The 16612-nt window shown below is 47.1% G+C and overlaps 1 protein-coding gene across 2 annotated transcripts in view; it reads right to left on the bottom strand.

The window, feature by feature from the left end:
- Pcsk6 (proprotein convertase subtilisin/kexin type 6) overlaps positions 1 to 16612 on the bottom strand; it is a 181609-nt gene that overhangs the window by 69652 nt on the left and 95345 nt on the right. For both annotated transcript variants that reach the window (XM_051206483.1, XM_051206484.1), the window contains exons 8-11: positions 13035 to 13247; positions 9422 to 9522; positions 4709 to 4812; positions 3147 to 3264 (exon numbers count right to left, since the gene is read on the bottom strand). In XM_051206483.1, coding sequence (XP_051062440.1) covers positions 3147 to 3264; positions 4709 to 4812; positions 9422 to 9522; positions 13035 to 13247 — 536 coding nt within the window. The remainder of the gene's footprint in view (positions 1 to 3146; positions 3265 to 4708; positions 4813 to 9421; positions 9523 to 13034; positions 13248 to 16612) is intronic.

Here is a 16612-nt window from a genome sequence, read left to right as displayed (position 1 = left end):
GTCCCCTCTGGCCAGTCCCTTTCTATACCAGTCTTCTCTTCAGATTACAGATAACCTAGGACAGCTTTCTCCCAGAGAGGGAGGTGAAGTCCTGCATCTGTGGTGACGGTCAACACAGGTGGAGCCAGCCACACACTCCAGCCCTCCCCACTCTCAGCTGTTGGCCTCTTGGCTCCTCTTGGTATGGCTAACCATTCAGAGGCCGCGGCACACCAGCTGGGTGGCATGGGAGAAAGCTGCACAATAGAGGGGTCAGGGCTACTGAGTGCCAATGCCAGCTGGTCATTTGGGGCATAATGACAGATGCCAGTTTCTAAGCAAGGTTGGGCAAGCAGGAAGGCTCAGTAGCAAGTGTCAGTCACTGTTCTTGTCAGCGAGGATATCATAGGACCTACCATGCTGTGGAGAGGGATGTGTCCCACTCAGGGTTGGGACAGGGGTTGCTATCCTACATGACCAGAGAGATGGATGCTACAATGACACCTAGCCACTTTAAATCAGGACCTCATACAACATTACCCTAGTCACAGCAGGTGCAGGCACAATGCCTTCCAGACCCTGGACTTAAAGTCTAGTAGACAGACTTTGGTCACAGCAGGACAGCATTTCCTTTCATCCAGGAGTGAGGCAGGTAAGCGTGCCGCACACAATATGCACAGCCAGACACACAGATATTCCCCTCCCCTCCCCCACCCTGCTCTCCCTCTCCAGTTCTGTCTTCTGCACTTGCTCTCACTCTTTGTCTAGCCACAGGAAGCAGCTGAGGCCAGATTTAAAATATAAAGACCTAGGCTTCCACCAAGAGAAGAAGAACCCAGAAGGAGGCAGAGAGCAGTCAATGGGTCTGAAAGGCAGGGAGAGGTAAAAGAAGACATATGGGAAACGTCCTGTCCCTTTAAAATCAGGTGACCCAGTGTGGGAAGCATGCAGCTGAGAGATGGGGGTCAGCAGTCCGGGTGCAGATGACAGGAACCCCCTTCTGTAGCCTGACAGCAATCGAGCTGTAGCTCTGCAGGCGGTGAAGAAACAGGAGTAGAGAAGGGAGATCTGCCCCCTGCCCCAGGTGACGCTGCTCCCTCTGAAGGCCCCTATGTCCTTAGGAACAAGGAAGCTGTAGAGGCAGGAGGTTAGCTGAAAATTCCAGACAGCGTCAGAAACAGCAAAGGGGGAAGAGGATTTTCCTTTGGAAACAGAAGTCCGATTCTTGCCCCCTTTTGGAGTTTGTAGGGGCCTTACTTTCCTCAAAGAATAGGAACAATGTTACACTGTATTTTAGTGTGTGTTCCTTCAACCTATGCTGTCTAGACTCTGTGTGCTTTCACTCAAAAAACAAAATAAAACAAAAATAAAAACAACCACTCGCCACCTAGGCACCACTCGATCATCTTAAACAGATTTCTGGCAGGAAAAGAATGCTTCATTCAGGAGTAGCCCTCCCTGGGTGGGAGGGAAGTGGGCAACACCACAGGTCAGAGACCAGAGCAAGAGACAGCTCCCCTAACCTGTGTTGCAAGCAGCTCACAGCAGAGGAAGTCAGCACCAGCAAAGGCCCTTTATCCCACAGCAGGCCCCTCCTTCTGAGGTCTAGCACAAAAGCTTTCTAGAGGAAAGGAGGCCTTAAGAAACCAACAGTGAGACCTGCTTGCTTGCTGGCTAGTAGACCTGTCTGGTTCTAGAGTGATGGCCCCAGAAGTCAGTGGGTACAATTAGGCACAGAGTGGAAATTTGTTTCGAAAAGTCCTTCAATGACTATTCATCCTACTCTCTGAACTCTCACAGTTTTCAAGGCATGCTCAAGAACACAACTCTCAACCTTTTGTGGAAAAGTGCTTAATGTAAGAGATGTACATGTTCATGGAGGTGTACATGTTCAAAGACGTGGTTCTACATTTGTAGTTAAAACTAGGTAGCCTACTTTCTCTCCTCTCTTCCTGTGTGTGTGTGTGTGTGTGTGTGTATGCATGCGTGTGTGTGCACATGCACACACATGTGAAAGCCAGAGGATGACTGAGATGTCTTCCACTATTGCTCTCCACTTTATCTTTTGAGAGCTCACTGATTGCCTGGACTAGCTGGCCAGACATTTCCAGAGAGCCTTTTGTCTCTATCTCCAAGTGCTAAGGCTACAGACATGTGCTGCCATGACTAGCTCATGTGTCTCTGATTATCCAAACTCAGGTCTGCAGGCTTGTGCATCAGACGCTTTACTGGCAGAGCCTTCATTTTTCAGTGCTGGGGACAGAACTAAGGGCGTTACACAGGGCAGGCAGATGTTCCACTACAGCCACATCCCCAGCCCAGCTAATGACTATATCAAGTCTCATTCAAGCACATATTTCCCAAAGGTAACAAAACACCGTGTTCACATTCTTAGAAAGCACAGCTGTAATGGCACAATCCAGGATAATCTGGTTTTTTAATGGAGTAGGCTTCTTCCCATCTGATTTATGTTACAGTCCATTTTGATTGTTTCATTAAAAACAAAACAAAACAAAAAACTTCCAAAGGATAGCACAGAAAAAGAGATGAAGCCAGAGTCCTACAGACCCCTGCTCAGGGTCTGTTTAAACATTCCAGTACATGAGCCGTAAGAAGGTGTATAGGGCTGTATAAAGGCAACGCTGAGATGCTGTGCAGTCCCTGAGCCCCCACACCCAAGCCTGCTACAGAGAAGGGGCAGACCCTGCTGCTCCTGTTCACATACAAGCTCTAGGGCAGTGGGGCTGGGTTATGGCTATGGCACCAACCTCTAGCAAGTGGAACAGAAAGGACCCTGTGGCTGCTGCTCTTATATCCCATGGGCAAAGCAGATCCCTGGTCTGGTTGGCTATGCCAAGCCTAAGGATGAGAATTTCCAATACCAGGCCAAGAAATGCAGGCTGAGAAACAGACCCCCTATACCTGCATCATCTTCTACAAAAGGACAGGAGGCCTCCAAACAGTAGCACATCTAGAAGGGCATCTTCTCCTAGCTGCATAATACGTAAGAGAAAACTTGGGCATATTCACATGGGTACCACCCACGTCACCCTTCCTGTCTATGTGCATAGAGATGTAGGGCTGAATGAACACCTTCCCTCCCACCCTTGCTGCACAGCCAGGTTTCTGGTACCTTAGAAGTCACCAGTGTCAGAGCAGAGCCTTACCTGGGCCTTTTGTCTGCAGTGGCTACACATATGTGTTGGGATGGTACTGCTGTCCATTTTCTGGCCTCCAGGACGAGAGCTTCGGCATCCACCAAGCCGAATCCGTAGAGATGGCTAACTGAAAAAACAGGGCCTTCAGAGCCAGTTCTTCCTGCCCCTCCCCTCCAGGAAGAGTACTACCCCATTAATCTATGATCTTAGGAGCACACAGCAGCTGGTGTTACCTCAAGGTCACCCTAAGGTGCTGATAGGCTCCCTAGGTAGCTTTTGGCTCAGGAAGGATGGCAGGGAAGTATGTCCAACTCTGGGACAGAGTCTAGAACTTTCTTTTGAGAGGATAAGGTCAGTTCTTTTTTTGTTAGGAGGACCTGCAACATGTGTGTCCCTGAAACTCGGACTAGACATGAGGCCTAAAAGCCTCAGAGCCCAGAGTATTGGTACTGGGCACCAAGTCTTGGCTATGAGCTCCAGTACACACCCCTAAAACCCAGGCACCTGACTCTGCTATGCAACAAATACAATAAAACAAGGCCAACTGTTGTTTCAAAAATAATTTTCTGTTGGTACTGAGTCTCAGGGTTTTCAGGATAGCAGGATACTGTCAGGAGTGCTGGTAGAGCTGGGTGGATCTGGGATTTGACTTGGCCCAGAGAGGTTTCAAAGCTTAATTCCAGGCAAGGTCAAGACCTGATACAATCTATTTTCCATTTTAATTAGACAAAGATGGAAGTGGAGGGCAATGTTACGGGACACCACCGCCAACTACAAACGAAGATCTATGAGGCTTGGTCAGTGACCTCTTTATTCAGAGGGGTGCCCCTCGTTACTCACAGTCACAATGCTTGACCTATATGTACAGAGAGTGGTATCAGGCTTGGAGTCACGGTAGTTGGATCTGAACTTCAGAAAAGGGATGAGTTTTCTCTACTACACCATGGCCAACAGGAATGTTTTTTAAGTACTTCCTGTCCACTTACTTCTCCAAGACCCCAAATGTCTGGACTGGCTATGTCCTCATCATGGAGCCATGTTACCACCCTTGTGTCTGTGGTGGGGACAGAGGACCCATGCGCCATTAGTTATCCCTATAACAGAGGCTGGCTGGCAGCACGTTTAGCGATCAGAAGTAAATTACACAGCTATCTCAATGTCTCTTTTGTAGAGATGGGAAAAGTGAAGGGGAGAACTAAAATGGAGAGCCTGGCTGGTGAATTCATGGTCCTCTTGCTGCAATCTCCCGAGTACTTGGATTGCAGGCACATGTCTTCATGGCTGGCTCTAAAGTTGAATTTTGAGTCACATTTCTTTGTGGAAAAACAGAAATCAGGGAGCAAATTGAGACAGGACTATTAAACAAACCCTCGACATGGCAAAAGTTGTGGCACTTAGGGAACTGGACTCTGGGAAACTGAGGTTGTCCCTTCACGACAGTATGTGCTCTGGGAAACTACCCTTAAATCACTGCTAGGTAGTTTAAATTCTTGCAACATAAGTCAGTGATGACAATGGATGCTATTTGGGTCACCAGAGTGCCTGTCCCAGCCCACCAGGAGCACCCGCACCTTTGTGCCCAGCACTGTTGACTTTCCAGTCGCTCGCCTTCAGATGAGCTGTCTGTGACGTCTTCACTAGCAGGTGCTGCACATCCCTCCAGGTTAGCTGGTTGCTGCAGTGGCATAGCAGAGACCACTGAAGTCAGCGGTGTTGGCCAGGCAGGCCATTCCAAAGAGGTACCCAGCAGTCAGCCCAAGGCTCAGCTCGCATACCTCCACAAGGGTTCACTTTGCAACAGTGGTTTCCAGCAACTGAACCCTAGGCTCAAAGAGTTCAAAGGTTCTAAAATCTACAGGCACGAGAGACCTAGCCTGGCTGCCAAAGCCACTTGAGTTTATAAGTGAAGCTGGGCTCTGTCACCATGCACAAGGGTATGCGGAGCTCTGTTCTAAGGGGAAGCACGGGCTGCAGACTGTAGGAATTCTAAATTTACTTCCTGTCACCGTACATAGAAACATGCCATCCAAGAACACATGGCCCCCCAGTGTCAACCACAGACCATATTTCTTGGATTTTAAACACCTCTGAAAACTGGCTCCATCATATTCTGTCTATTCTAATTGCTCTGTCCCCAGCAGTGAGCCCATGTTATACTGTCTGGGATTGCTGAGCGTGGTGCTGGCTATTTTTATTGTCAATTCCAAGTTGAAATAACCCTTAGGATAAAAGAACACTACCCTAGTTGTACAACATCTAAGAAATATAAAGACATTAGTATTACCAGCACTTGTGGTCTTTCTGGGAGCATTTTATATTCTGCAGTCCTGGGTTAGATGAAGACAGTGCTTCTCATACTATCACCAGATAGAGAAAAGCAGGAAATGAAACCCTATTCCTGCCTTCTCTTATGCATTAGTTATCATGGAATCTGGATATCTGAATGCATAAGCTTTAAATATAGTTCATACAACAGCTACATCAGACTCATGCAGAGAGTAGGAAAAATTTTGCAATGTGAAGCTAACAGCTGAATGAAAAGCTTGAAGTATACATTCATGCTTCTAACCATGATCCTAAGAAATAATTATAATGTTTTATTAAATGGGTCTGTATTTCAATTAGCTCTCAATCAGAATGCCAGCCAAAGACAAATGAACATTCTTCTTATTCCCTTCAAAAAGATAATTCCTTTCCAATCTATCTTTTCAGGACTTGTTGAAATGAGAGTGACCAGGATAGTCCTCAGGACTGTCTCAGGACTTTGTTGGTCATACTATTTGGGCATGTCAATGAGGCCAATACAAGAATGCTGAAGCCAGAAGCCAGTCTTCCTGGAAGTTTATCACCAAGGTCCCAGAGAGCCATGAGCCTCAGATTTGGGAACAGACTATGTCCAGATAGGGAGGGAGACTATAGAAACCATTATTCCCTTTATTTGCATTTATTTTATGCTGAATTTCTCTCCATGTCATGAGTTTTTATTTCTTCGGAGATATCTTCCTCCTACGTACCCTTATCTTCCAGCTTAGGCACTGTTTCCTTATACTGAAAATCGTCTCCACATGGCAGAGAAGCCCAGGAGGGGCTGATATGACCCTGAGCTCTGTGAGTGTAGTCTGCAGAGCACCACGGGCACTTTACTTACCTGGAGAGTCTGCATCTGAAGCTCGAAGTTCAATTTGTTAGTTGCATGCCTTGTTACACACGTGTGGCAAAACCTCAGCATGCCTTTTGGGGCCACCAATCTTGTGACTAGCCCAGTCATACCTACCAACTCCACTATCAACAGCATGGGGACACACACTGCTTCTGTGAAGTGACATCTTTCAAATATACAAGGGCTTTTAAAAGATGAATATCCTTAAAAGCCTGAGCTCATGAATTGTAACCATTCCACAGGTCACTCAGGCCACTCTCCAAGAAGAGGCTAGGGACCATCTCATCAGGAGGAAAGAAACCGTTTTTTGCTTTTTTTTTTTTGAGTTTTGTTTTTGCCTCTAGGGGATGTCTGAGAAAGAGCAAAGAGTGTTTAATTTTTGTGCAGGGTCTGAACTTGGGGCTCACACACTCTACCTCTAAACTACAGCCCTAGTCCCCAATACTCTTTTCAGTGAAAATAGAGGTGGATGCACATTTGGAATCGGCACCAAACTAGAGGGAATTCTTAGGTTGTCTGCCCGTGCCATTCTTATCACTTGCTGCCCACAGGTCCTCCCATCCCCACTGGGAGTGTCTTCCTCTAGGACAGTGATTCTCAACCTTCCTCATGCTGCGACCCTTTAATACTGTCCCTCATGCTGTGGTGACCCCTGATCATAAAATTATTTTGCTACTATTATTATTATGTTTCATACCTATAATCTTGCTACTGTTATGAATCGCAATTTAAATATCTGACAAGTGACCCCTGTAGGGGTCACAACTGACCTGCTTTAGGACTTTCATCTACGACACTGAAGAAGGCAATGCTGACGTTCTGCTGCCTGAGCCTGTAGTCTCCAAGTATCCTAAATTCATCTGAGTCCCTAGACACCACATGGTCCCTCCTGAACCAATCCTAAATTCTAAGCAAATTCTCCCATGAGGTTTGCTTGAATTGCACCTGCAAATCAGCCTGTCATTAGTTTTTTTCAGGTCCACAGGCAAGCTTAAGGGGACAATTGGTCATGAAGTGGAGCGTGTTTTCTATTTAGGTCTGACTAACAAAATTCCTTGCATGTTTCCAATAAGGAATGGAGGGAAATAGAGAGTGATGAACTGCTAAGTATGAGAATGGAACTTTTCCACACAAGTAACTAATTATTGCAGAGCCCCAGGACACAGAAGCTAACATTATTTTTTGGCCTGAAAATTGAAAATATTTCACTGTTTTTGTTAAATTGGTAGCATTTGAGCATTTTGGTCTTTAGCTCTGGAAATCAGCATGCAAGCATGCATAATTTCAAGGATTTACACATCTCAAATATTCTCTCTGAATTATTTAAAAACTTATCTAGAACAAAGAATTACTGCAAATGTAGAGCCGTTCTGTGACAGTTGATGTCTAAACTGTTTCTGACTCTACAACTGCTCATGAAGTGTTTTTGTTTGGATGGGGAATGGCCCCATGGGCTCCCACCTTTGAGTACTTTGTCTCTGGCTGATGGCATTGAGTTAGGGGGGAGGCTGTAGAACCTCTCATAGGGTGAGCCTACGAGTAAGAAAGGGGCCACTGGAGGTTGTGAGGGTGGACCTTGAAGGTTGTAACTTAGGCCTGGTCTAAGTTTTCTATTGCTGGGAAGCCACATGTGATCATGGCAACTCTTACAAAGGAAAACATTTAATTGTGGTGGTGGCTTACAGTTCAAGGTTCAGTCCATTATCATCATGGCAGGATTTGGCAGTGTGGAGGAAGACATGGGGCTGGAGAGGCAACTGAGTGTGCTATGTCTTGGCTTACAGACAACAGGAAGTGGCCTGTCTCACTGGGACACATTTCCTCCAACAAGGCCACACCTCCTAATAGTGCCACTCCCTTTGGGGGCATTTTCTTTCAAACCACCACAACCAAGAACTAACAAGCTGTGCTATGAGCTGTTGTCACCACATACAGTGCCAAGGTGCCAGGCCTTCTCCACCATGATGAACTGTATCTCTTCAAACTAGGAGCCAAAAATGAATTTCTTATTACATTAATGAGGAAGTGGCTCATTCACAAAGTTAACCCTTTTCTGTTGACCATTTTCTAACTCTAGGTTTAGATAGGCAAAGTGGTACTTAGTCACTGTCAGTTTATGAACCAAGATTCAAGGAAAGAAGCTATGACAGACAGCCTAGCACACAGTTTAGGTACGTGGATATGAATGGAGATCTCTGGCCCATGTAGCTCCAGGGAGAAGAGGCAGTAAGTAGGCGTTATAAGAGAGAAAGCGCTTTGAGAATGGCCTAAAAAGGAAGGAAATTCTGACACTGACTACAACATAACCACCCATGGCTTCATGTTAAATGAAATACACCAACCACAAAGGGCAGAACAGGCAAGGAAGCATCCTTATCCAAAATACAAAAAAGGTATTACAGGTTTTAAATGTTTGGAGTGTCTGCATAGACTTCATGAATGTCTTTAACCTGAAAATCCAAAATTCCTCAGACGTGAAACTTTCTGAGCATGCTATCAGTACTAAAAGCAGTTCAGAGTTCGTAGCATTTGGCTTTGGGGTTTTAGGACTGGGGATGCTTGTGTGAACTGTATGGTCTGTTACTGGAGGTACTCAGAGCCAACAAGTTCAAAGACAGGAAGCAGCACGGTAGTTGTCGTGGCTGAAGGACAGGGAGTGTTATGAGCTGGACTGTGGCATGAGATGAAGGCCTAGGCCCTGCCCTGCTCCTCAGAATGTGACTGTATTTCAAATATGGCTTACCAAAAATAATTCAGGGGAATGAGGCTATCAGCATGAACCAATTGGAAGCGGCTAATAGAAAGTCAAGGAGATGGCAACCCTGCTGTTGCCTCAGTCCAGGCAGGGACTTTGAGGTCACATATTTCTGTTGTATGAGCAACCTTTTATGGCAGCCTGGGCAGATCAATACAGAGAGTTAATGTTTAATGGGAACAAAACATCAGTTTGGGAAGATGACAAAATTCTGGTGATGTGACAGTGATGGGTACAATGGCAACGAAAATGGGAACATACAGCTGAGCTTGTCATTTAAATTTCTCAGCATGCTAGGTCTCATGTCAGGTGTGTTCCACCAGTGTACAAACACCCTTTCAAAGGAAGAGAAGGGAGGTTGAAACTTACTTTGCTTCCAGAGCCAAGGCAATGATGCCAGCCACCATGGGGGCTGAGACTGAGGTCCCAGTGTGACCATCTGTGCAGCGCTGACGCAGATCCGTGGTGACCTGCATGAAAGGGAGACCTGTGACGAAGGGCAGCGGGGAGGCTGGCTCCCTATGAGAGAATTGAGGCCCTCTGCAGGCTGCCAACTGGAGACAGTGACCTTGGGTGCTGGTGGCAGAAAAGGCATGCTGTCTGGCTCTTCTGCCTGTGCACTCAGGTGCAAAACTGCAGGCCATGCTATAGATCAGGCTAATACCAAGGCGAGAACAGAGAGGCACAGCAGGGAAGACAAGCATCTAAAAGCACAGGGTGTGCTTTCTGAAGGGATCAGCTCAGCTGGTTCCTGAAGACCACAGAAGCCAGTGTAGACAAACGGTAAGGCAAGATGAAGTGGACCCTCTGCTGACCCTTCTTCCTGGGGTCCCCCTGCTTATGCACTAATATGCATGAAACCTGATCCCACCTGCAGAGCTAAACTCAGTGACTCAGGACATCAGAAACTTTCCCTGTGAAGTGCTCAAGAGCCCAGATGGTGTTTCTACCTTTAGCTGCAAGATAAGGATTGGGATGGTGGACATCCCTCCCTGGGGAATCTTGTTATCACAAGGCCTGCTGAGCAGGACAACAGGGCTGCTGGTCTTTCTTTTGAGGAAGGGGAGGTTGGCTCTGTGAGCTGGGACTCCTCTGCCTGTCCTCACCTAAGGTAATGGCTCTAGGAGGGTGGGGCACTGACTCATAACCTCACAACCGCTCAACCTGACTTACACATGCCCAGGGAGGACACAGGGGCAGAGGTTGTGGGATCAACACAGAGTTCAGTTGGGATCACAGCCCCTGTGACTTGCACTCCTGGATTGAATTCTAAGCCCTCTGCAGATGGAATCAAGACTGCTAACTTTGAATCAGAGGGAGTCTTCTGGGTTTTCCAGCTGGGCTGGAATCAGAATGTTTTAGAGGTGGAAGAAAAAAAGCAGAAAAACCTGTTGGAGAGGTGAGTCATGAGCAGACTCCAGCCGTCACAGCTGGCTTTGAAGAGGGAGCTGGAGAGCCCTGAGCCAAGGGTGTAGGGAAAGAGGGGCTCTAAAATCAAGAGTGCCTGTTATCCAACAGCCCACAAGGGAACGAGGACCTCAGTAATGCATTGACAGGGAGATGAGACTTGTCTAGTCTGCATAAGCAAGGACCTCCCCAGAGATGACAGAGAGCCCTTCCGACATGTTGACTTCAACCTGTGCTTCTGGAGCTGAGAGCCAGAGGCCACCTGGCTTCTGAGTTACAAGGTGGGGGGATGTTAGTCAGTGCCACCTTAGGATGCTAAGTTTATGATGACAAACATGGTAGGGCAGCAATAAGACACCAGCTCACCCATCTGCTGCAAAGCTAATGCAGCCATTTTATGGAACCCTTGAGGATGAATTTCTCCAGCACTAAGGTCGGATCTTTCCACATAGACCATGTCCTCTGGTCATGTTGTAACTGGACTTACAACCTCCCAGGGGAGGGGTATCTAACCTGGGCCATACATTTATGGGGGGGGGTGGAGAATCTGACAGGTATTTTACTAGAAACCAGCTTCCTCACTGCACACACTGCAACTCGAGGAAAGAGAGAAGGTCTAGCCCAGGAAGGACTTCTTGTGCTGCTCCCATACAGGCCACAGCAGGGCACCTACTGCTGCTCCTGTTTGGTAAACAGCCTTTGGGTGGGCCCAGCAACTGCAAGCAAGCAAGGCCCAGGGCGGGCTCTCTACCTGCAAGGCAGAGGATTTAGGGAGGGAACAGACTAGCCCTGGAGGGAGCAGAACCAAGGTGGGCAGAGCCGCTCCCGCATCTGAGGGTCCTGCGTGGAACACCACTCACGTTGGATGAACTGACCCTCATCTTTAGTCCCTGGGGTGAGAGGTAAAGGTTTTAGTTCTCTGATGGAGAGCCAGATCAGTTCACGAGGGGTCCCCCACTCCTGATGGGCTCTGCAGGGAGGAAGCATGCAGAGGCAGCTTTGACTGACACTAGAGCTCACCTGAACTCAAGGCTGTGAGGTATATGCTGTCTATGGGACAAAAAGGCCCAGAGCAGAGTTCCAGGACAGCAACTCTTGACACTCAATCTTATCTTTTCTCTCTCCCAACCGTCTTTCTTATCCATATGTATTGCTCAGAGGAGGGGAAATTATTTTAAAAGAAGGAACTCAAGAGTCGAATGCCTGTCACATCTGTGAGGGAAGCCAAGAGGAACAGGAATTCAAGGGTAACCTCCACTATACAGTAAGTTCAAATCCAGTCTTGGAAACAAGGTTGGGGGTGGGGGTGGGGAACTAAAGTGTCATGTCGATAGATGTGTGCACATTTAAGCATGATAAGTAAATAAAGTCACAAGTCCTACTTACAGAGCTGAGTGCCACCTCTGAGGAAGCAGCTCTAGTACTATGTATCCAACAATGCCAACCTCAACTTGTCTCCAGTTAGCCAGGAGGCCTTTGCTGGGTGTCAGCAAAGCATCTGTTTAATAAAGCATCAACGGGTTTGTGCTCAAATGAGATGAAAGAGGAAACGAACAGGACATGGTGCGGAGACTCAGCTGTGCATCCCAGAGCTGGGCGATGCTACGGGATGGGTAAGCAAGACCTTAACGTGTCTTCGAACCAGCCTGGGCCACTGCCAGGCCTACAACACGATGATAGTGGCTGACCTTCTGTGGACACACAGCAAATAGAGAACTGGAAGCCTGTGTGCAACCCGGGGAAAAAAATAAAAATAAAATTGAAAATAATTTGTGTCTAAGTACCAGGAGGGATGAGAAGGCGCTGGTGAGCGCTAAAATCAAACCTTGTCTGGGCAGCTCCAGAGACTCATTTGTAAAATGTCTACACACTAACTTAATGACTCTGCATCTGAATTTTGCATTAATTTAGACTGGGGACCTTCTCCCACATCGCTCCCCCCCCCTTTTTTAATGTAGGAAAGTATGTACAGAAGGAAGAAGCATAAATCTTAGCCATATACTTAAACAGTTACCATCTGAGAGACAAATCGGGGGCTGGGAATGTGGCTTGGTGGTGGCGTCCCTGCCTACAGTGGGTTTAAATGCCTCAAAGAAGAATAAAAGAAAACTGCAGTGAGCAGAGCTGGCAATAGCTGTGGCTTTACTTCCAAGTGTCTAGGGTGCGTCCCTTGGCTGAAGGGAAGCCTGGAACGCTCGGGTTTCCAGAACATTTCAGCATATAACCAAGACTTTCTATTTTAAGCACCAGAACAAGACTGGTCAACTGGACTCTGGGATATGACCACAGAATTCCAGAGAGCTAAAAAGAGATATGACAAGGATGAACCCCATTCTTAAATGACATTTTTAGGTCTCTAAAGTCACAGAGGGTTTCATTGGCATTTCTGGGCACAGATAAGTGGAGCATCTTATAAAATAGTAAAGTCCGAGGCTGGCTGCCAAAGCACTGGGGTTGACCTTAGGCTCAGCCTGTTCACAGATGGATGAGGAAGGGACCTGAAACCCAACATATCTGGCCCTGGCCAAGCTTGCCCTGAGGAAAAGGTAGCCCTCGAGCTTAGAAGAGAACTCACAATCTTCCGTTCGTAGAAGGCCCCACTGCTGTAGGTGGTAGCCAGGGTGGAGGCGCATTCCTCCAGGTACCAGGGTTTGTGGCCGTTCTCAGTGGTGCTGCTCACAGAGATGGTGTAGATGCTGTTGGTATAGCCGTCACAGGAGCAGTGGTCCCCTTCTCTCCCTCCGTTCCCAGAGGCCCAGACAAAAATGGAGCCCAGGCCTTGGCGGCCCTATGTGGAAAAAGAAGAGGAGGTCAGCAACTGTAGTGGGACCCTGTGGGGAGCGTCCCACACCAATCTGCAGCTCTGCCTTCATCATGTTCCTCCATAGGGCTGTGATGGTGCTTTGAAACCATGGAGGCCCTGCCCAAGGGTTCCATGTGGGTTTCAGGGAAGCCATTTTGCCCATGGTAATAGCATTAAGAGTGCAGATAGTCAAGATCCTGTCAGAGGAGGGCCAAAAGACCCTTCTGTCATTCACAGGAAACTCCAGGCCCCAGTGCAAGCTGTTCTAGTTCAGACAAAGCCTCTAATCTCTAGTGCAATATTGGATGACCAAGGGAACTCAGCCTAAGACCAAGATTACAGATAGACACTAGCAGGATTTGGAATGGTTTCAGTTCATGGGTCAAAGGAGCTGGTTTCAGGAGGGAAGAGCGGGGATTTTCCTGAAAATATAGTTGCAGAGGCAAGCTTCTCAGAGGTCCAGCTCATTTTTCAAAGAGGGTGAGGGGCGAGGGGCTAAGACTGACTTCTACATTAGACTGTTAGATAAACACGATTATTGTCCAGAATACTGCTATGTAGACTATGACTACAGAAGTCCCATTAGAGTTCCCAGAGATTGCTGCCATGGACAAATGGATACATGTTAAAGCAGTCAAGTCAGATGTCAACACCAACCCAGGCTGCTGACTTCACTAGTTCATGGGGAACACGAAAGAAAGTGCATGACCGTGGCGGGTCAGGCAGGTTCCTGCAGCTCTGTTCTATACCCCGCCCATGGGATCAATGGTTTCTGACCAAACTTCGTGTCATCCCAGCCACAAACACTAGTAAATGATTAGCTCATGGAAGACTGGCCTGAGTCAGCCTTAACAGCTGGGCCCATTGAGGGTGCACATCATGAAGTGGACCTCCCAGGCTCTTAACAACTGAGAACCCTCCCTTCCAAACTTAGGGAGGGGACTGACCCCAAATCAGTCAGTTTAAAGATAGCTTTCAAGCAGATTTTATGACCTGATGCAGATATCACTCCTCAGAGTTCAGAGCTTTCCTTGGGGGAGTGGACCCACCTGCTCTGAAGCCAGTGACACTCTATTTTACATACTAAAGAGACTTTGGTTCTAGGCTGAGGCTCCCAACAAAACCGACAGGGAGGTTCCTGTCGTCCCCTGGCCTTGCTAGGTCAGGATGGCCATTCACCCTGCTTTCTCCATCTCTAAGACGCAAAAGTGTTTATCACAAAGGTTACCTAGACTTAGCCCCAAAGGTAACTTTTAGGGTTGGAGAGATGGCTCAGCAGTTTAAAGCACTTGTTGCTCTTGCAGAGAACCTGGGTTCTATTTCCAGCACCCTCCTGATGGCTCACAATCATCCATAACTCCAGTTCCAGGAGATCTGATGGCCTCCTCTGACCTTTGCAAGCACCAGACATGCATATGGTGTATATACATGCATGTGGGAAAAACACTAATACACACAAAAGATAATTCTAAAAGAACTTCTAAGATATAGGTTAACTTCTAAAAGAAAGGCATTAAATAAGGAAATGGGTGTGACGTGTGAATTGGGTCATGCACTGTGTCAGGATGCTTCAATCAACAGTGGATCACACAGGTGCAGAAGCTAGGTGTGTGGAAGGGTTTCCTGCCATCCACGTGTGTAATGAAGTACTCTATCACGATGAAATCGCCTAATGATGGCTTTCTCAGAGGATGTCCTCATCATTAAGCAAAGCAAGACTACAATTACCTGTTGGAAAAGATTAATCAGAAGCCAGTTTAAAGTGATTAAAACACAAACAAAAAGGCATGCAGCACATCAGCGTATATCTATTCCTTGCAAGAATCATCCCCAGGGTACCGGTACCATCACTCTCAACTCCATATCCAATGCAGAACTCTTTATAAAATGTTCTTATTTTATAAAGCTCAACAATCTTATTATTTCAGAAGTGTAGGTAACAACTTAAAATATAGTGCTCCTCACTCTTAAATGTGTTGTGTACACTCTGAACCACAAGGGAATCTTGTTACAAACATCTTTGGGTCCAGCAGGTCTGGAGTGGCCTGTCAGTTAGCCATCCAGTATTGCAACAGATATGTGAGGTAAATCAAGTTACAAAGGAAAAAAAAAAAAAAAAAAAAAAAGAATTTATTTGGGTCATAGTTTTGAGGTTTCAACCCCATGATTGGCAGTATCCATTTTTTTAGCCTTTGGTCACAATGTCACAATAAAGACTCAAGGCAGGGAAAGTTTATTTGCCATATGGTGGGGATAGGGTTGGGGGAGCAGGGTCCCAAAATCCCCTTCAAGGCAAGGACCAGCTCATCTCCCACTAGGCTCCACCTCTTCTGGTTTCCTCCGTAACCCAGCAGCACCATGTTGATGGGCTTGAAATTTAGCATGCCTAAGAATTCTCAGCCCATGCTGCACTACTGATCCTAGCCTTCTACCTGACATAGGGCATTCATTGCCTGACCATCTAACTTCCCACAGGCACCGCAGTATCTATGGCTTCTTTCTTGTCTTGCTGTGGTTTTCTAGGGAGACATAGCTCAGAGGGAGCAGCTAGGTTTGGACTGTGAGGAGAAGCCTTGGCCGTCCCTGGAGGTTTCAGGTTCCCTTTCCAATCTTATCTACACAGGAGCTGGGGTGAAGGTGGGGGGTGTTCTGACTCCAGCCATGCTAGCATTTCTGTTTAGGAAAGCCATGACTTGAACTTCAAATGGCACTGGTATCCTCCCAGGGGGCAGGCTGTCAGGAATACTCTCCTGAGGGGTGTCGAACCCCAGGTATCTGGACAAGGCCAGCTGTTCTTTATCAGTGTTTAATCCCCTTTCTGAGTGAACACTCAGGTGAGGAGTGCGATATTAAAATTTTAAAGTCCCCTGCCACTCCACCACATCATCTACTGAAGATGCAGCCATATTTGACAGGAAAAGATAACAGGTCACACATGGAGTGGCATGGAGGAGTAACAGATGGGACCATGTGCTGTGGTTGGAGGTCATCACATTTCCGGGAGTATTCTCCCTGGTATCTCTAGACAGCTGTGACTTAAGGGCCTGTATAACACATTTTACTTCAGAATGACTAAAATTTAAATGGCCTCTGTGTCATAAAAAATCATGACAAGAATGGGAAGGGCTGAGTAGTTCCCTCTACATATCCTGTTACCTCGACAACCTGATGAAGCAGCTGTTCAGGGTTCAGAATGCAACAACGTTCCCTTCTTAGTAGCTCCAGCCTGTGTAAGCTAGGTACACAAACCTAAACACACTGCAAGTGACCCCTTGAAAAACCGGCATCTTTTCTCCTGGAAGCAGAGCCGCATCTTTAGGCAGCATCTCACAGAAATGCCAGATGTTCAG

Source organism: Phodopus roborovskii, unplaced genomic scaffold (assembly GCF_943737965.1).
Source record: "Phodopus roborovskii unplaced genomic scaffold, PHOROB, whole genome shotgun sequence".
Classification (NCBI taxonomy): domain Eukaryota; kingdom Metazoa; phylum Chordata; class Mammalia; order Rodentia; family Cricetidae; genus Phodopus; species Phodopus roborovskii.
The sequence above is the reverse complement of the archived record's forward strand: the minus strand, read 5'-3'. Positions and strand labels throughout refer to the sequence as shown.